Source organism: Amia ocellicauda, chromosome 3 (genome assembly GCF_036373705.1).
Source record: "Amia ocellicauda isolate fAmiCal2 chromosome 3, fAmiCal2.hap1, whole genome shotgun sequence".
Classification (NCBI taxonomy): domain Eukaryota; kingdom Metazoa; phylum Chordata; class Actinopteri; order Amiiformes; family Amiidae; genus Amia; species Amia ocellicauda.
In genome coordinates this window covers 51,863,760-51,884,698 of record NC_089852.1, presented here as the reverse complement: position 1 = coordinate 51,884,698, position 20,939 = coordinate 51,863,760, and the positions used below count along the sequence as shown (strand labels likewise).

The 20,939-nt window shown below is 39.1% G+C and overlaps 1 protein-coding gene and 1 pseudogene across 1 annotated transcript in view; one reads left to right on the top strand and one right to left on the bottom strand.

Moving 5' to 3' along the window:
- Positions 1-14,967, top strand: part of cog6 (component of oligomeric golgi complex 6) — an 89,753-nt gene extending 74,786 nt beyond the window's left edge. The window contains exons 17-19 of the mRNA XM_066699903.1: positions 9,362-9,415; positions 10,343-10,422; positions 13,733-14,967. Of these exons, the coding sequence (XP_066556000.1) occupies positions 9,362-9,415; positions 10,343-10,422; positions 13,733-13,880 (282 nt within the window). The 3' untranslated portion in view covers positions 13,881-14,967. The remainder of the gene's footprint in view (positions 1-9,361; positions 9,416-10,342; positions 10,423-13,732) is intronic.
- Positions 961-1,878, bottom strand: LOC136747358 (piggyBac transposable element-derived protein 4-like; annotated as a pseudogene).
- Positions 14,968-20,939: the final 5,972 nt, after the last annotated feature.

Below are 20,939 nucleotides of genomic sequence, written 5' to 3'. Positions count from 1 at the left end.
TTGTGAAGCACTCAGGCTATTGTTGCAGTATGCACAGTGTCTCCCAGCTCAGCTGTGGAAGACTGTAACTCCTTTAGAGTTGCTATAGGCCTCTTGGTGTGGCTTCCCTGACTCGTGCCCTTCTCACTCGGATACGCAGTTTTTGAAGATGGCCTGATCTAGGCAGATTCACAGTTGTGCCATATTCTCTCCATTTCTTAATAATGAACTTTACTGTGCTCCGGGAAATATTCAATGCCTTGGAAATGTTCTTATATCCTACCCCTGATTGGTGCTTTTGAAGAACCTTATTCACAGATTTGATTTGAATGTTCCTTCGTCTTCATGATAGTTTTTGTTAGGAATTGTACTAACCAACTGTGGGACCTCCCAGAGACAGATCTATTTAACCCTTGTGTAGTCTTAACATTCTGTATACTCCCCTTGTCCTAAGGGTGAAAAAAGACCAGACTTCACTAAACCCCTAAAATAAAGCAGCTTAATTGAATTTTAAACCCCAAATCTATTTTGAATGAAGAAACAATCTGTCATTCATCACAAACTTTGTGAATATCTGGGTTTTCCCTCTTCACAGTGCAGAAAGACTGCATTTCATCATTGGACACCACTCGTTTTTATTACAACACGCCTGTCATAATTGTTTTCTTTACAAAAGTAGAGGTTTATTATTATTATTATTATTATTAAGGTACTGTATAGGTGTAAACATTAATTTAGCAAGATATGGCACTTGTATAGCCTAAGAATGTAGCAGAACTGTGCAGAAAGTAGTTTTTTGGCAACAAAGTGATATATTCTTATATTCTGTACAATGAGGAATTCAACTACAAAATACTAGTCTTCTCCCATTCTTTTAACCATTGCCCCCACCCACAAGGTGTACAAACAACAACAATAAATAAGAATAAAAGAAGATAATAGATACAAAACAAAAACATGAAGAACATAAATAAATCAACTCTAATTAGCACATGTAGGACAGTATGCAAGTGTGTGTGCATGGACTTTGCAGATGTATTTCTCACATGTGCAGCACATAGTATTTGTTTTAGTCCTTCTTTGGGGGGCAGAATTGGCATCTCCTCCTCTTGCCTGCCCCAGCTGCAGCCTCAGGTGGATCAGGACAAGATTCAGCCCCCTGAACAGCTTTCACAAACACTGCAGAGGCTGTTGTGCAGGGCAGGCGCTCCCTTCTTTGAATGTGTGGGGTTACAAGTGCCTTTCCTAGCTATTCCAGGAACACCCTCCTCTTGTTCCGCTTATTAGGCATCCAGGTAGGGTTGATCTTGTTCCATATCACGAAGGCATTGTATGAGGACACATCAATGATTTTATGGAAGATGACCATGGGCCAGCGGGCAGTCATCCTCCTGCAGCTGTAAGTTCCAATCACCTTGTCCAGGTTGTCCACGACTCCTTTGTTGTGGTTGTAGTCCAGGATGATGGCTGGCTTCCTGTCCTCATGATCACTGATCTCAGCCGTTTTGTGCAGTGTGCTCAGGAGGACCAAATTATTGTTCCTCTTTGTGAGGTAAGAAACTAGAGTGGTGGTGGGGGTGAAGGCAAACTTTGATGAGAAGGCCTCTCTCCTCCTTGTTGCGAGGAGTGCAGGGGTGAGCTCAGACTTGTTCTTTCTAACTGTGCCAACCATGGTGATCTTCCTCTTCAGGAGCTGCTGGCAGAGTTCATAAGAGGTGAAGAAATTGTCACATGTGACATTGTGCCCCCTCAGTCCATCTGTCACATCAAGCACAACTCGCATCCCCTGGTTCTTCTTGTCGGCTTCCCTGTGTAAACTCACATCTTCCAAGCGTAGCTGGATTGTGTGTCACAGGCCACCCATATCTTGAAGCCATACTTTGCAGGCTTGATGGGCATACTATCAGTGCGTGCGTGCGTGCGTGCGTGCGTGCGTGAGTGCGTGCGTGCATGTGGGTTGGTGGTTTACGAGGACTTAGGTTACAAACGGGTAATTACAAGGTTATTATGCAAAAATTGTGGTTTATGAGGAACCCATAATTCAAAACGCTTAAAAAAACATACTAATGATGTTTTTTTGAAAAAGTAAAAATGCAGAAAGTTTTTTATGAGGGTTAGGTTTAGGGCATAGAATCTATAGTTTGTACAATATAAAAGTAATTATGTCTATGGAGAGTCCTCATAATGACAGCGGCACCAACATGTGTGTGTGTGTGTGCTAGCGTGCGTGCGTGTGTATGTGTATGTGTGTGTGGGTTGGTTTATGTGGTTTACAAGGACTTAGGTTACAAACTGGTAATTACAAGGTTATTATGCAAAAATTGTGGTTTATGAGGAACCCATAATTCAAAACGCTTAAAAAAACATACTAAATGATGTTTTTTTGAAAATGTAAAAATGCAGAAAGTTTTTTATGGGGGTTAGGTTTAGGGCATAGAATCTATAGTTTGTACAATATAAAAGTAATTATGTCTATGGAGAGTCCTCATAATGATAGCGGCACCAACATGTGTGTGTGTGTGTGTGTGTGTGTCTTTGTGGTTTTTGTGCTGTGTATATGATTTTATAATTGCCGGGTCAAAAATGACCCTAAGACAATCTTTGTACCCTGGTGGTGTACAGCTTTCATGGAAACACTTTTTCTAATGTTGGGGTCACTCTAGGAAAAGTCATAAAAAGTTAAAAAAAAATGTCATTTAGGGGCTTTTCTCTGCTGTTAAACATATTGGCGGGTCATTTTTGACCCTTAAGACAACACAAGGGTTAACCTGAAATCAAGTGACACACCTTAATTGCACAGAGGTGGACTCCATTCAGCTAATTACGTGACTTCTAAAGACAATTGATTTCAACACAGCTCAATCAGGTGTGTCATAGCCAAGGGGGTGATTATTTATGCATTCAATTATTTTCTGTTTTGTATTTGTAATTAATTTAGAACAATTTGCAGATTATATTTTTCACTTTGATATTATGGACATTTTCTGTCTTCAGTGGCAAAAACTCCTGATTTAATTCCATTCAAATTTCATGTTGTAACACAGTGAAATGTGGAAAAGTCCAGGGGGGGTGAATAATTTTTGAGAGCCACTGTATGTGTAGCCCACATCCAATACACTATACACAACACACTTTAATACATTGGGGAACAAGTGTAACACAGATGCATATCCTATTTCAATTAAAATACTCCTGAAACAAACTCTCGTAACTTTCAGCAAAAGTAGCCTCTTTGGGACCAGCTATTGTTCTGACTTGTTCTCTAGCTGTGATAGCCATCTTTGTCAATGCAGATTTATACACAGGCAACTGTTCAGAGCATGGCATGGCTGCTGAAAACTAAGCCAGTGAAACCTGGCTGACAGGGTGGATTTGGAGTGTTTCGTCCTTTCCCACATTACAGGCGAGAAGCAGAACTCTCACTTTCAGAACAGAGAGCGACAACACCCCAGAGGATCCAGCCATCGCAGCTGTAGTCCTTATTAGCATTTAAACCCCCAGCTATAAGGGCACATGTGTAAACGGTATGGGGCTGAGAGCGTCGATATATCAGCAGCCTTTGCATGGCAATCTGTGGGGACAGAGTATAATGTACCTGAAGGAAACAGATGGGAGGTGATCTCACTGCTTAGCCTTCCTACCTAGTAGTCTTACTTAGGACAGTTGCTGTAATAAATGCATTAAGATGTAATGTGGCTAGCATAAGACATAGCTCAAAGTCCACATTTTATCCAGATTCACCCCTGCTGGTGACACCATCATACCATAACAAGGCCCAAACCACTTCAAAGGGACAGCCTTGAGAGAGAATTCAGTAATGCAGAACAAACTGTACTATATTTGTCATTTTTAACAGCTTCGTTAACACCTAGTTTTTTTGTGGATCAATAGATTTGTTGATGCTTAAGTTTATGCCTACCCTATTGCAGATGAGCATCCTATCATTAACTAAGTACAAAAAGGAGAAGCAGTGCTCTTCAGTTCTAGCTACAATGAGACCACCAGCAGACTGTTTTCTAATGGGCCACAGCTCATTAGCCAAGACCCTGAAACCCCCATAATTGATATTCTCCTAATCCCGAGGTTTCAACACATTCATGGGCAGGGACCATCAAGGAACCAGGAAAGAGTAGGAACTGCAATTTCCCATGACTGAACCCCAAATATACTGGATCTATGTGTTTCATGTGTACACAAGTCAAAAAGCAACTTCATTTGACAAAGCTGCCTCCTGGTTGAAGCTGTTCAGTGTCTATATTATATCTAATGTAGACTTGGGTGTGGAAAAGCGATTTAGTACACTGCTAACTTGTCTTTGAAAGCCTGCTATAGACCACGTAAGAGGTTACAAACAAGGGAAAAGCCATTTGGCCCATCTTGCTGGTTTGCTTCCTACTAGCCTATTGATCAGAGGATCTCATCCACTAACAGCTTAAAGGAATCTGCATTTGCAATATGACTGCATAGCTTGTTCCAGACTCCCACAACCTTTGGTGTTAAAGCAGTGTCTCAGTTTTCATTCTGGAAACCATCATCCTTTTCATGTCCAGTGGGGAATGATTGAAGGACCCCAAATACTCCAGAAAAAAAACAAAGAAGTGTAGTTATTTCCAAGGCACACTGTTATGTTTTTGTCAAGAAGAAATCTTGCAAGGAAGAGGTCCCTGGGAGACCTGTCCTAGGGGTGCTGTGCTAACGAGTCACCAGACATTGCTTACTCTGTGACACATTTTTTTTTTCTCACCATTATCTATTCATACATTTGGTGTTGTGACCTTCACATGACTCTCGTGTCTTGACATGCAGCCACCCACCCTGCACTTTACCTCACTACACATAAGGGAATCGGAAAGGTTGCAAATCAAAGGAGGGCATTTATCCCATTTTACTGGTATTGTGCTTGTGCTGTATAGCTGTTTGATCAGAGGACACATTGGACATTGTTTCCTTCTGTTACTGTGTTTCTTGGAGTGCTGTCCTCAGGTGGTAAAGTTTTCTGTTGTGGAAACTTTTTTTTAAAGATTGTTTTTGAGATCAGTGCAAATCTGACCCAGCCTCATTATTTTATTAATGGTCTACACATGCAAATTAATTGATGCATATACAATCTTGCACTAGTCGGGTGCTCATACACATGTATGTGTACACTAGCCCATATACAGTTCCTTGTAAAAGTATTGAGACCCTCGCACTGTTTTCACTTTTTCTTGCTTTAAAGCTTTCAGTCATGTTACTTTTATGTAGGAATGAATGTGTTATATACACAACCTACTCCGCACAATCAAAGCAAAAACAAAAATTAATAAAAAATATGAAAAATCATGATTGCATAAGTATTCAAACCTTTTGGCATGGCAAACCTAAATTAATTCAGTTGTACAAAATAACCTTAATTAGCCACACCTCTGTCTGTGTGCAATAATAGTGTTTCTCATGATTTCAAAATAAAAACACTTGTCTCTGTGAGGTTCCTTCAGGTACTTAATTTCAAGCAAAGACTTGTGCATGAAGACCAAGGTAGCTTTCAAAGCAAGTCAGGGATATAGTCATTGAAAAGCACAGGTCAGGAGAAGGGTACAAGAAATGTAGAAGTCTACGAATATCCCTGTGAGCACAGTCGATTCAATCATCAAAAATGGAAGGTGCAGTGTACCATCGAGACACTGCCTAGATCAGGCCATACCTCCAAAATGAGGAGCTAGGCAAGGAGAAAATTGGTGAGGAATTCCACTGTGAGGTCAACGACATCTTTGAAAGAGCAACAGAGTTCAGTGGCTGAGATGGGAGAAAATGTGCATCAAACAAATATATCCAGAACACTTCACAAAAGTATGGCAGGTTGTCAAGAAGGAATATGTTAATAAAAAAAAAGTACAATTTCTGAAGAGTTTCAAAGCAAAATAAAGTATGTGTTAACTGTCACTTAAATCTCTTAATTGTCATGAAAGCATGCTGGGAGAGATCTGAGGTGCAGTTGTTGATTTCAGAACTTGGAGTAGCAGTTTTTATTGAGCTGATTTTCTAAAATGGTTTCCTCCTTGCCTGATTACAGATACCTCTCTCCAAGGTGTGTGCTGCTAATTTTAACCAAGATAACGCACTTGGCACAATTTGTCAAACAGCTGGCCTGAAAGGGTAATTACCTTTCCAGCATACGTTCAAACAAGTTAGGGATGGAAATCATTATCGATGTTTGAATAGGCCCTTCTACAACATCTCTGTAATGCGTCATTGATGAGATTCATCTAGAAATGTTTAGGGTAATAGGTAATTACCCACCAAGGCTTTTGTATATCCTGCTACTGTATATGGGTCATAAAACACAAAAGCTTTTTTTGACAAGGTTTTGCTTAGATATCCTCAGTATAAAACACCCACTGTGAGGGTTCTGAGCATACTGACATTATGAGACTAAGTATGGGTATAAAGTAATTAGCTCTTACCAGAGGGGATGGAGCCCATGATTATTCTATGAATCTTCAGACAGGCTGATAGCAGTTCAGAAATTATGCAGTGAAATTAATTATCACAATATAAGGTGGTGAGCTACATGAAGAGGCATCAATCCCCTCTCTTTCTTGCCTTCTAACTGTCTTAAAGGCAGGGGTTACAGGGAGGTCAAGGGATCTTAGTTACCCAGCCAGCATCTGTAGCCCTGTGTAGTTGGGAGCTGAATGAAACATTTATCAATCTGATCCACTTACTTCCAACCAGTGCTTGGAGCACACTCTGACATCCCACATGTCAACATCAAGTTTGTATGTTTGTACCTCAGGAGTATAAAGAACAATATGTTAGACCTAGAAGCCACAGTGCTGGCATGTGACTATGATGTTGTAGGAGTGATAGAAACATGGCTTACAGAAAATGATGGGGAAGAATACAAGTTGAAAGGATACACAGTTCAGGAGAGACAGGCATAATCGAAGAGGTGGTGTGGTAACGTTATACATCAGAAATTACATTGAGGTAGAAGAACTCAAATTTAGATCCTGATAAAGAAACAATCTTTGTGTGTTAAACTTTTTAATAAAAGATCTGGAGGATTGTGTTACAGACCACCCAATTCAGAAAGATGTTGCATTGTAATCAGTGTAATCAGGACTGCATGTAGCAAGGATGTGGCTGTTATAATGGGGTATTTCAATTTCTGAAACATAGACTGAGACTACAGAAGCAGAAATAGAAATGGTTGAGAATGGTAAATGACTGCTTTGTAACTCAATTTGTCAGGGAACCAACCAGAGAAAGCACTTGCATTGATTTGATATTTTCAGGTGACCAAGATAGAGTCAAATGGCCATTAGTTAGAGAACCAATGGCAAACTGCAATCTCAACATGGTTAGCTATTAGAAAGCAAACCTTGAAGGTATGAGGCGGCACTTAGAAGACTTAGACTGGGGCACACTGGATACAGATGCAGTTGAAAATGGATGGTTATATTAAAAAAAATATACTACTAGAGGCTCAGGAGAAATATGTAAACCAAAACCAAAACTTAGCAAAAACCATTGGCCGAAATGGTGTAATAAAAATACGCAATAATAAAGATCAAAAGACAGAAAATGTTGTATAGTGCATACAAAAGAGATAGAGATGAAACAAAATACAAAGAATATATAGAACTGCAAAGAGATGTTAAGAGAGAGATCAGTAAAGCAAAGAGGGAAATAGAAAGAAACATTGCTCTTGGAGCCAAAACTAATGCAAATAGCTTTTTTCAATACTATAACAGCTAGAGGTCAATAAAGGAGGAACTGAAACCGCTGAAAGCTTTTTAGAAAACAAAAATGATGTGGCAAATGTTCTCAATCAGTATTTTACAGAGGTTTTTACAAAAGAATAAACAGATAACATGCCACAGGTTAACAATTAGTTCATGGAAAAATACATTCATGCATTGAGAGATTCCAATGTAAATGGCCAAATAAATGTGTGTAAAGTAAAATGAAAACAAGTATTAAAGTGTATTCATTATGTTAGGGCTTTCACAAATATAAATGGTAATATAAACATGAACATGTGAGACTTGAGGGGTGGGGTGCGAGCTGTGACTGAAATGTATAGGGGGGGCGCCACTCAAAACGTTAGGGAACCTCTGCTCTAAGAGAGATCAGGATAAATTAAGAGGAGGTACTAAAGGGACTAGCAGTATTAAAAAAAAAAAAAAAAATCACCTGGGCCAGATGGTATATTTCCAAAAGACCTTAAAGAAATTAGGCTGCTAACTAAAATATTCCAATTGACACTTGGAAGACAGCAAATGTCATACCTTTCCACAATTAAGGGAACAATACTGAGACAGGAAATTACAGACCAGTCAGTCTCATCTGTATTACTTGTAAAATTTTGTAAAAAATTATTAGACAGAAAATAGAGGAGCATCTTAATGGAAACCATATTCTTGGTGATAGTCAACATGGGTTTAGATGAGGCAGATCATGTGTTGCTAATCTATTCAAGTTTTTTTAACATGCAACTGCAGTTGTAGATCACGTGAAAGCATATGATATGATATTCATAGATTTTTCAGAACGCTTTTGATATTGTTCCACACCAAACAAAGATTCTAAAATTGGAAGCTATAGGCATTCAGGGTAATATAAGTAGATGGATTACGAACTGGTTGATGTATATGCCACCAACTGACTCTCATTGACTCCACCTCCAAATTCGTAAACTAGGTCACCTTTCCTTCAGTCTGGTTACTCTAACCAACACAACAGCTGGACTATATTAACTACAATTAAGACAAACTAGAAAAAAAAAAAAAAAAAAAACTTAAAACATGATTATTAATGCTAAGACTGTATAAAAGTAGAAATGCAACTAAATAGCTTTCTCCCTCTTTTGACTTCCTAAACCATTCTGTTCACTTTTTGTTTCTCAGCAGCTGCTTAAATACCTTTGTTTAAGCTTACTGCCACCAACTGACACCTCACTGACTCCTCATATCTATAACTTCAGTTCCTTATAGCAAACCTGGCAGAATGCACACTGAACTCAAATAAACAGGAGTTCCACATAAAACTAATTATCCGCGTTCTTTTCTTCCATTGGTGCACCAGTGGAGTTATAAGCAGCAGATCTGTTTAAGATTTCCAATTGCCTAAATGCATGTACCTTTTGGTAGTGTGACACAAACGAGTCTGATCCTTAATAGGAGAACACAGGCAACCACTCCTGTTTCAGGCTCCTGTTTCCACCAAATATTTCCAAATGGTCTTGACGTCCTATGTGATGTTAGTATTTTGTTTCCCGATTCAGTTTCCTTTCTCCACTCAGTATACCTGATAGGTATACCTTAATTGCCAGATGTACAGCTGCAATGGCAGCACCATATCTGATGGGAATATATCTATTTATATTTTTGTCTTTCAGGGACCTTTAGCAAACATTCCCAGCATGGACAGCTCCTCACTGAAAGCAGCTATGGTAAGTAAAAGTGTGGCTTTCCATTGAAAACAGTTTGCGCTTCTGCTCTTACAATTTATTAGGTGATGGTTTTGCATCTGGCAAAAGCCTTGGCCCAAAGTGCAGGGTGCGTCCTATAGTCTGGATTGTCCTCACCTATGTAATTTACCTGATTTTACAGTCTCGTGGAAAATGCAGAAAACAAACTGTTTGCACTAAAAGATGCCCGCACATCGAATTTAAGAATTTATTCTTTTGATCCAGTCTTCATTAAATTTAAATCCAGCAAAAGTTTTTGGTCTCTGCTGTGGTATATTATTGTTTTAAGACTAATGTACCAACAGCTAAAATGTTTTTGTCAGATTTGTTTGTTTGTTTTGTTGTTCTGATTTTTGCATTTGTTTGGAAAAAATAAATAAAACAAAAAACAAATTATCAGTTTTATCATTGTATCAAATTTTTATTGTAAACATTATTTACATTATAAGGCTTGCACATTAAAATATATTGATCTTTGTCTTGATATTGACCCATTCAGCCTTGCACTTGACTTTGAACTCGACAGGTCTGGTCTTGGTCTTGGTTTTGGTCTCAATCTTAACAGGTCTTGAGACATCTGGTCTTGACTCAATCTCTGATGGTCACGAAGAGCTGGGCTAGTTTGGGTGAAAGTTAATTTGGCAAATGTGAGGTAATTCTCCTCATGTGACTGCTGAAATGTAGCTGCACCCAGATCCTCTCATTGGTGTACGAAATACGATGGGCATTCTAGGATTTGTAGTGTAAAACATTGCAGATGCATATCAGAGGACGCATGCTTTGTCTCCCTTCTGAATGAGCACTCCTAGCAGTAGACTGAGTTGACTATTCATGATTCCAAATTATGTCACGGGTGATTCCACATGAGTGCTGTACTGAAGAATCTCAGATTTGATTCTGTGTCGACAGGTTCAGTTTGATCGGTACCTGTCATCTCCAGACTCTCTACTTATGCCACAGCTGAACTTCCTCCTCAGTGCAACACTAAAGTAAGTAGCAATAAGTATTATTAAAAAAAAAGAAAGAAAACTACAGCATAGGAAAGAAACACAGTAGCAATGTTTATAGTCTTAGTATCTTTAAACTGAAATTCTTATGTTTTACAATTGATTTAAAGTGTCAAGTGAACTTAATAAACTGGATGTCAGTGGCAGTTCAATTCCACAAGTAACACTGAATAAAATCTCCTGTAATACAGGAGTCATCAATAACTAAATAAAGCATATTGATGTGCATGTTATTTTATGTGTTGTCTTCAGGATGTTACTTTGAGTACTTATCTATTGCAAATACTATGTGCTTGAACAACAGTGTAATCAGTTAGTTGCAACTTGTTTTGTTATTTTGAATATACTTACTAATGACTAGCATTATTCTCTAGTGTCTGCTTCTCCAACTGATTTAGAACTTTAGGAAAATCAGCATCACCAGTTTTAAACCAGTTCCCTGAATCACAAGGACATTTTTTAAACTTGCAATTTCAGTTGCCACAACCCCACAATGGGTTCAGATGTTCTTTGCCTTCAGGTTTAGACCTCTGCTTTGATCCTATTTAGGCTGCCCCTGTGTGTGAAATACAAAACATACAATGAAAGTATCCTTAATTACACTTGGTGACTTCTCAGAAATGAACAAACAATCACACAAAACAATGAATTTGTACTGCTCTATGCCTAGGACAAATGTTGTTTGCTGCCTATACTCTTGAAGCAGAGTTTGGCAAACTACAAATGTTTAAAAGAAAAATTATTATGATTAAAGAAAACTCCCCAATGTAGTCTGTGTTGCTGTGTTTGAAGCAGGAACATCAAAGAGCAGCTTACCAGCTAGCAAAAGTGAAATGGCCACAATTGTCACCTCATAGTACCCACAACAGACACAGAGTTCTATGCTTGTTAAAGTGTTATTAAAGAACTGTAAAAAGCCATGACACTGGGTGGGGCGGTGGGGGGTGTCTGTCCAGGCCATTGTTGTGGGTCTTGTGGTGTAAACTTTATTTCTTCCAAGAGTTATTCAATGGCATTTGAGGTCTCTAATTATCTTTTTTTTTAAACTGTCAAATTCTCGAGAGAGGCCTTCATTGGATTGTCTGTGTTAGAAATCTAAATTGTTAGTTTTGTAGAAATAATAAGAATAAAAACTGTGCCATTATTGTTGTCATTATTGATTTTGTCTAGTATAAAGTTATCAGTGTACTGTTTGAACCTCCTTCTAAAGCAGAACAGATTGGTAATGTCACAAATACTAAGTGTGATGGAGAAATGAGGAGTGAAAGTAAGTTTGAAGTTTGAATGTCATTATTGTCATTAATGTTGCTTTGTATTGTTACTTGCAGCTGTTTTTTAATTTGCACATTGAAATGAGCATTATTGTGAAGGTAGAACACAAACGATAAAATTAAGTGGCGAAACGCCGTGAAAACGGTTTTCATTTACAGTTGGTAATTGACAACTGCTGTTTTTTGTTTTATTTCTTTCTCTCTACAAGCCTTAATTGCTGGCATATCTCTCTGGTTAGCAGAAGAAATTCCACCTGTGCCTACGTCTTTTACATCAAAAACAAATGCATTGTCATTCAGTAACACAGGATTAGGGTAAAGTACAGTTTTGCCATTCCAGCTGCATTCATAAATCCGTTCTCTGTTCAATTCCAATTCAAGTAGAGCCTCTTATGTCAGTGACAGAAAGATTTGGAGTAGGTCTGAAGAAGAGAATAGTAATGGAAAAAGTCGTATTGACTGAAACTCTGCAGTAACACAAACCTTCCTTTAAGTTTTATATTAGTCAAACACAATTCCACCCTTTTAAAGCAGATTTTTATTGTTTTAATGCTTTTGGTGTCATACATACGCTTTTGACAATAATACTTAAAGGGCCCAAAAAGAGCTACTCAGCAGAATAAATCTGGTTAAAGTTGGGGTCATTTTATTGTTACTGTTTGTACATGCAGTCACATTTAGCATGGAACGTGCTGTCATATGACGCTCATTGTCATATCAAGGAAATATGCTTTCATTACATACTTAAGTTATCTCTTGTATCTTTTGTATCTCTCTCTTTTTTTATTATTAATTTAGGACCCTTCTTTGGTATTGTCATGGAGAGTTAACCAGTCTCTTGCAGTTCACTAGATGGCAGTAGTATCCAGCTTTTTTTATGATTGCCTAATGTATTGACATTAAACTAAATGAACACAATCAATTTAAACTTATATGTGCACCTTGCTTTGTCAAAATCAAAACAAGTTTCCTCCTTGGTCTTAAGCAGTGTCTATAGACAGTGTTTCACAAACATTCCCCTGACTCTTTAAAAAACACATTTACTTATTTCGAAATAACAATATTATACACATTACTGGATCTTAAAATATCTTTTTTTTTTCTTTTTTAATACAGCTATAAGTTGTTTTTTAGGATATTAGGATTTATTTCCTAATGCCCTCCTATTAGGACGAGTGGTGCTGTGTTGCAATAGGCTGTCTCTAACAGAGTGCAGCAGCTAGGTGGGAATGGCTTATTCCAGCCGGTAAGATTCAATATTAATGAAAATCATCAAACGGAAACATTTTGCTTTTATTTAATCAGGGTAGTTTACCAAACTTTTTTTTTTTTTTTTAATTAAATTTCATAAGTAAAATTTTAATTAATGTCCGAAACAAAAGGTATAAACGTTGCAGGTTGATTCGAAAAGTATGGCATTTGCTTCAGTCTGCGGCACACCTGGAGCACTGGCCTGGACCACTGGTGAGCCGGAGACCACACTTTGAGAACCACTGCTATAGATGATAGGAGTCTTGTCAGCTTGCATAAGGCAAGGTCATCTATATATATACTCCAGTCCAGGTTATGTATTTTATCCGCCCCACATGATGAGATGCAGTAGTGATCTCGGCAAGAACAGGGGGCGATGTGGACAAATCCAATATACATTAATGAAACTCAGCCCTTTCCCTCCCCTCCCTGATGCAGGTAAGTATTTTCTGCTCTGCTGCACCCCCCCATGCTTTGACAATACTGTAGTGTCATGTCATGTAGAGACTGCACAAACTTTGGCAACCTGCATCTCTCAAGTGCCTGCTGAACCCTTCTTTCCAGGCATTTTCAGATCCTTGATTTTTTTAAAAGCACTTGTGAGTCCCCCCCCTTCAGCCTTCAGTTAAGGTTCCCATCATCTAGTTTCTAAAGAGACATCCTACCAAAACAAAGAGAACATCTTTGCACCCATAATAGATAGGGACGTGTGTTCGGTCAGTGGTATCAGCCAGCGATGCCTAGATACATATGTGTGTCTTTCTTTTCAGAGAACAGATTTTCAAGCAGTCCACCGAGCTGGTGTGCCGAGCCTACAGTGAGGTGCACACTGCCGTCACCGACCCCTTGAACCAGTACAAGGAGCCGGAGTCCATTCTCTACCGATCTCCCCAGCAGGTTCAGACACTATTCTCCTAACTGCGGTGCTCCTGGTCGTCAGTGGACATCCGTGGACAACTTCTGGATGGGATCTTGGTAACTCTGTATCAAGGCAGCCTCATATAATCAAATGGAACTGGTTCTTGCTGTTGGAGAGTGTTAGACACAGGTGTTTACTCACCTTCAAATCCAGCAGGTAGTACACGTCCATCAGACTAGAAAAGGGTTTTAATGGGTTTAAAGTGAATAATGTATGTAATTAACTAAATAAGGGCTCAGGTTGAATGGATTGTAGACCCTCCAAGACCAGATTCAAAGTACCTAAAAACTGACCTAAGTGGTTAAGGAGTACGTAGGTATGTATATGTTTGTTATTTTTAAGAATCTATTTCTATTTTATTTCTATTTCTATTCTATTTTACATGGCTAGAAAAGAGGTGGCCAAACTACTTTAAGTTTTTTTTTCTCATTGTGGAGCTGTGAACTGAAACTCATTATATTGGTTGTATGCCTAGATGCACCCAAGATGTATGCAAGGGTTCCCAGATCAGTTCCTGTGAGAGACTGGATATTTCACTCACTCAATGGACATGAATAAGGTTATCATTAACTTAATTGGCACAATTTGCTTTAGGTTAGTTTTACCCTGTATTTTGCCTGTAGTTTGCATTTGTGCCACAGAATCAGACCTTTTTTTTTTTTTTTTTTTTTGGTCTTTCCTTTTTTTTGTTCAGTACATATACAGCTGCACGGTTTGGTAAAAGGTGATTACACTTCATTGCAACCAAAAGTACTCAAGGGAACTGCTACTCTCAGCTGTACTGCTTGTTTCACCTGAACTTTGCAGTATTTTTTCCTGTTTCCCCTGAATTATCTATCCTTGCAACATGCTGTTTAGAGATTAAATTCTACCAATCATCATATGTATAAAAACCCCAATCATAATAAATGTCCAAAGTGACAGCTTAATGACTTTTAACAGCAGTTCTAATCCCCTACAATTGATATTCTCTTTGTGTATTGTGTGAGTGAAGTTAAAACAAACTGGGGTTTGTTGGGGTAAAAGAGTGGTGTGGGAAGAACTGTGTGATATGCCTTTTCTGTAAAAATAAAGAACATAAACAAATCGATAGTATGAGATTCTAATTTTACTATGTTTTGTAAATTTAGTTTTGGAATCAGTGTACAGTGTTTACCAGTGTTCTTTTAATCCAGAAGGCACCTCACACTATATCATATCCAGTCCTCAAGGGCCACAACCCAGCAGGATTCACAGGTCTGTAAAAATCATATCCTGGATTAGACCTAAGAAGGGAATTACATTTATTCAGTTCAGTGAATAATTAGTGCAGTTCACTAATTATGAGCTCAGGATGAATGAAAATAAGAAGAGCTCTGAGTCTGGAGGTCCAGATTTGAAGAACACTTCTATATATATACTGCATTCTTTCAATCGATTGCATAGAAGTAAATAAAATTCTGCTCTGAGACATGACTACATGACTGATATTTTGCTATCCTCTTTGTAAGGTCGCCATACTCATGAGAAAGGGATATCATTACACTATGAGAGGAATAGAACTAGAAGAAGTAACCCATGAGAAAGATTGTGTGGACTCCTCACTTTCTCCATCCAAACAATGTGGGGAAGCAATAAAAAAGGCAAACACAATGTTAGGGTATATTGTCAAAAGTGTAGAATTCAGAACAAGGGCAGTAATGTTAAGACTGTACAATGCACTAGTTAGACCTCATCTGGAATACTGTGTACAGTTCTGGGCTCCACACTTAAAGAAAGATATCGCTGCTCTAGAGGCAGTTCAGAGGAGAGCAACCAGACTTATTCCAGGTCTGAAGGGAATGTCCTAATGAGAGACTGAGGGAACTGAACCTTTTCACCCTGGAACAGAGGAGACTACGTGGGGACTTGATTCAAGTCTTCAAAATCATGAGGGGCATCGACCACATCAAACCAGAGCAGCATTTCCAGATCTGCAGGGACACACGCACCCGGGGACACAAATGGAAAGACGGGCTTCAAGGCATTCAAGAGGGAAAACAGGAGACACTTCTCTACACATTGAGTCGTCACAATCTGGAACAAACTCCCCAGCAATGTGGTTGAAGCGATAATTTGGGAACATTAAAAAATAGACTGGATAGGATCCTTGGAGCATGATCGTTTCTTTCTTATGTTCTTATCAGCATTGAGTGATTTCCCTAAAGCCATGTTGCTGCACTGTTTGTGGGTGTGGATCATTTTGAAATGTGCTGTGCTCTAAGTGCTCCTGGTCTGTTTTACAGTAAGGCAAAGGAACTGTGTCAATGGATTGTGGGTTTTTACAATGGCTTTATCCTCTCTAGTACTAATGAAAGTGTCCTTTGGATCCTATCAGGATGGAGTTTCTCAAATCCTGGAGATAGCTCGTTTCATCTATAAACTCTCAGAAAATGGCCTCAACAGACCCGAGCTTCAAGTCTCCCAAGTTTGGCTAATCTTGCACCCTTCACAAAGCTTAACTACAGGTTTCACATACCAAAATCCCTTGCTGCAGTTTAATGTCCTTTGTAACTTTTCAAATTGGAGTCTGAGAGGGTGTGAGAGAAGCAGAGAGAGAGAGAGGCCCCTCCCCACCTTCTCCAACCTTTAATCGGGAACATATCTAACTGTTCTGTTAAATTGAATTTATATAAAAAGAGCATATTAAAATTCATCTTCATGTCTGCATGCTCGTTTCTGTCTCTCTCTTAATTTCTTTTTATTTTTTATTTTAAAGAGATAGTTAAATTAAACTCTGCGGTTTGCCTGTTCATAGAGAGAGTGGGTAAGAGACCCAATTAGGGGTCGGTTGAGTGCATTTCACAGACAATGGGGCTTTCATGTATGGCTGAATCCACAGTCACGCTAGCATGTAATTGCAGGAAAAATGCTTGCCAGCCTTCATTCACCAGCTATATTTAGGGGAGTAATACAAAAAAAAGAAGAAAGGAAAAAAAAAAATATTTGAGCACAGACTATTGATAGAAGCTGTAGCTCACAAACAGACTTAAATACTTTATTTGCCAGAGATAACACCCTGGGCAGGGTGGCAGTGCTGGGAGTATTCAGAAGATAGTTATAGTGTACAGCATGGCCTTGAGAAAAATCTTTTTTATCTTGAGCTCAGTCCTGGCATTCTTGAAGACACTCAAGAACAAGTGTTACATGCCTGCGCTGAAGACTGGTTTGATTTCTATGAGCTTTTATGATGGTTGTATGCTTCTTGCCAGATTAACGTGTGTTTGTATTACTCTGCCATTATAAGAAATGTATAGTCTATGAAGACTTCCCCTGTGTTTAAACCCAATAGATAGCATTAGGCCAGTACCTCTAGTCTGCCTTATGGTGAAAATCCTTCTTTCGTTTCAACAAGGTACCAATGGAAAATTGCATGAATTTCAGAGCCTACTTTTGAATGATATTTTTTTTTGTAATTTCACATCCCTTTGGAAGACTAATGTCTCAAATTTTTCAGGTGTTTCATATAAAAGCACGTCATAGCACAGACAAAAAGATGACTAAGTAATCTAAGGTGTTATTTGTCTCTGGTATACCTGTGAATGCAGACAAGATCAGACTTAAGCTGAGACACTTGAAAGCACTGTCTGTAAGGGCAAGGTCAATCTATTTTTTTTAATACTTAAAATAGTTTTAAAATGCCAAATATGCTGCATGAGCTTCCCAAATGTCATCAGTCAGGATTGGATTTATTTTGTGTAATCCCCATTACTCCCCAGCAATGCCACACAATATTGAGGTGGATAGAAACTTAAATATTACGTTCCATACAGTGAGGGAAAAAAGTATTTGATCCCCTGCTGATTTTGTACGTTTGCCCACTGATAAAGAAATGATCAGTCTATAATTTTAATGGTATGTGTATTTTAACAGTGAGAGACCGAATAACAACAAACAAATCCAGAAAAACACATTTCAGAAAAGTTAAAAATTGATTTGCATGTTAATGAGGGAAATAAATATTTGATCCCCTATCAATCAGCAAGATTTCTGGCTCCCAGGTGACGTTTATACAGGTCTCTCTTAAAGGGAGTGCTCCTAATCTCAGCTCGTTACCTGTATAAAAGACACCTGTCCACAGAAGCAAACCAATCAATCAGATTCCAAACTCTCCACCATGGCCAAGACCAAAGAGCTGTCCAAGGATGTCAGGGACAAGATTGTAGACCTACACAAGGCTGGAATGGGCTACAAGACCATTGCCAAGCAGCTTGGTGAGAAGGTGACAACAGTTGGTGTGATTATTCGCAAATGGAAGAAACACAAAATAACTGTCAGTCTCCCTTGCTTGGGGGCTCCATGCAAGCTCTCACCTCGTGGAGTTTCAATGATCATGAGAATGGTGAGGAATCAGCCCAGAACTACACGGGAGGATCTTGTTAATGATCTCAAGGCAGCTGGGACCATAGTCACCAAGAAAACAATTGGTAACACACTACGCCATGAAGGACTGAAATCCTGCAGCGCCCGCAAGGTCCCCCTGCTCAAGAAAGCACATGTACAGGCCCGTCTGAAGTTTGCCAATGAACATCTGAATGATTCAGAGGATAACTGGGTGAAAGTGTTGTGGTCAGATGAGACCAAAATCGAGCTCTTTGGCATCAACTCACCTCGCCGTGTTTGGAGGAGGAGGAATGCTGCCTATGACCCCAAGAACACCATCCCCACAGTCAAACATGGAAGTGGAAACATTATGCTTTGGGGGTGTTTTTCTGCTAAGGGGACAGGACAACAGCACTGCATCAAAGGGACGATGGACGGAGCCATGTACTGTCATATCTTGGGTGAGAACCTCCTTCCCTCAGCCAGGGCATTGAAAATGGGTCGTGGATGGGTATTCCAGCATGACAATGACCCAAAACACACAGCCAAGGCAACAAAGGAGTGGCTTAAGAAGAAGCACATTAAGGTCCTGGAGTGGCCTAGCCAGTCTCCAGATCTTAATCCCATAGAAAATCTGTGGATGGAGCTGAAGGTTCGAGTTGCCTCGAAACCTTAATGACTTGGAGAGGATCTGCAAAGAGGATCCCTCCTGAGATGTGTGCAAACCTGGTGGCCAACTACAAGAAACGTCTGACCTCTGTGATTGCCAGCAAGGGTTTTGCCACCAAGTACTAAGTCAAAGGGGTCAAATACTTATTTCCCTCATTAACATGAAAATCAATGTATAACTTTTTTGAAATGCATTTTTCTGGATTTTTTTGTTGTTCTGTCTCTCACTGTTAAAATACACCTACCATTAAAATTATAGGCTGATCATTTCTTTGTCAGTGGGCAAATGTACAAAATCAGCAGGGGATCAAATACTTTTTTCCCTCACTGTATATTACTATACATTTAGTAATTTGCATTAGAATGTCATGAAGGTCATATATTTAATTAAACATGGGGCTAAAACACTGTGACATACAAACACAAGTGCAAACCAGAACCTCACTGAATGTCCACATGTATAGATTGTGCATTTTTAGGGATGATATGAATACGTTTTGATAATAACAGTCACTGCTTGTCAGATATTATAGTTATCTCATTATGGTAAGTCCTGCTTGACCGATTGCATTGTGTAATTACAAAGTAAGATTTTGTCTTTTCTTTTAAATGACATGGTGGAAATTACCTGATGCTTGGCCTACAGAAGCTAGGCTGCACCGTTCTGTGTACCTAGATTTATTCTGACTCCATTTGATTCTTATGACTGAATTTACATTGGTATCTTGGAACATGAACGGCCTGAATTCACCAACAAAGCACACATCTTGTTTAGACTTTCTGAAAAGAAAATGTGCTGACGTAGGATTTTTTCAAGAGTCTCACTTGATAAAAGGAGATGTTTCAAGGTTTGCCAATAAATAAGAACATAAGAACATAAGAAAGTTTACAAATGAGAGGAGGCCATTCGACCCATTGTGCTCGTTTGGTGTCCATTAGTAACTAAGTGATCCTAGGATCCTATCCAGTCCAATTTTAAATGTTCCCAAATTTTCAGCATCTACCACATTGCTGGGGAGTTTGTTCCAGATTGTGATTACTCTCTGTGTAAAGAAGCGTCTCCTGTTTTCCATTTTGAATGACTTGTAGCCCAATTTCCATTTGTGTCCCTGGGTGCGTGTCCCCCTGCTGATCTGGAAAAGCTCCTCTGGTTTGATGGTGGTCGATGCCCTTCATGATTTTGAAGACTTGGATCAAGTCCCCATGTAGTCTCCTCTGTTCCAGGGTGAAAAGGTTCAGTTCCCTCAGTAGGACATTCCCTTCAGACCTGGAATAAATCTGGTTGCTCTCCTCTGAACTGCCTCTAGAGCAGTGATATCTTTCTTGAGGTGTGGAGCCCAGAACTGTACACAGTATTCCAGATGAGGTCTAACTAGTGTATTGTACAGTCTGAACATTACTGCCCTTGTTCTAAATTCTACACTTTTGACAATATACCCTGACATTCTGTTTGCCTTTTATATTGCTTCCCCACGTTGTTTGGATGGAGAATGTGAGGAGTCCATGTAGACTCCTAGGTCTTTCTCACATGTTACTACATCTAGTTCTGTTCCTCCCATAGTGTAATTATAGTGGACATTTTTGTTAGCTGCATGTAATACCTTGCACTTGTCCGCATTGAATTTCATCTGCCAGGTGTCGGCCCACACCTGAATATTATTAAGTCCCTTTGAATAGCCTGTGCTGCCGAGATTGTATCTGCTGAGCCACCGATTTTAGTATCATATGCTAACTATCCCAGAGTCCAGATCATTAATATAGATTAGAAAAAGCACAGGCCCTAATACTGATCCCTGTGGCACTCCACTAACAACCTCACTCCAGTTAGAAGCAACTCCTCTTATCGACACCCTCTGTTTTCTGTACATCAACCAGTTCATAATCCATTTATTTACATTACCCTGATGCATGTTGCATGTTCAAAAAAACTAATAAATGAGTAAGACATCATTTGCCTGGTCTAAACCCATGTTGACTATCACCAAGAATATGGTTTTCATTAAGATGATCCTCTATTTTCTGTCTAATATTTGTAATACAGATGAGAC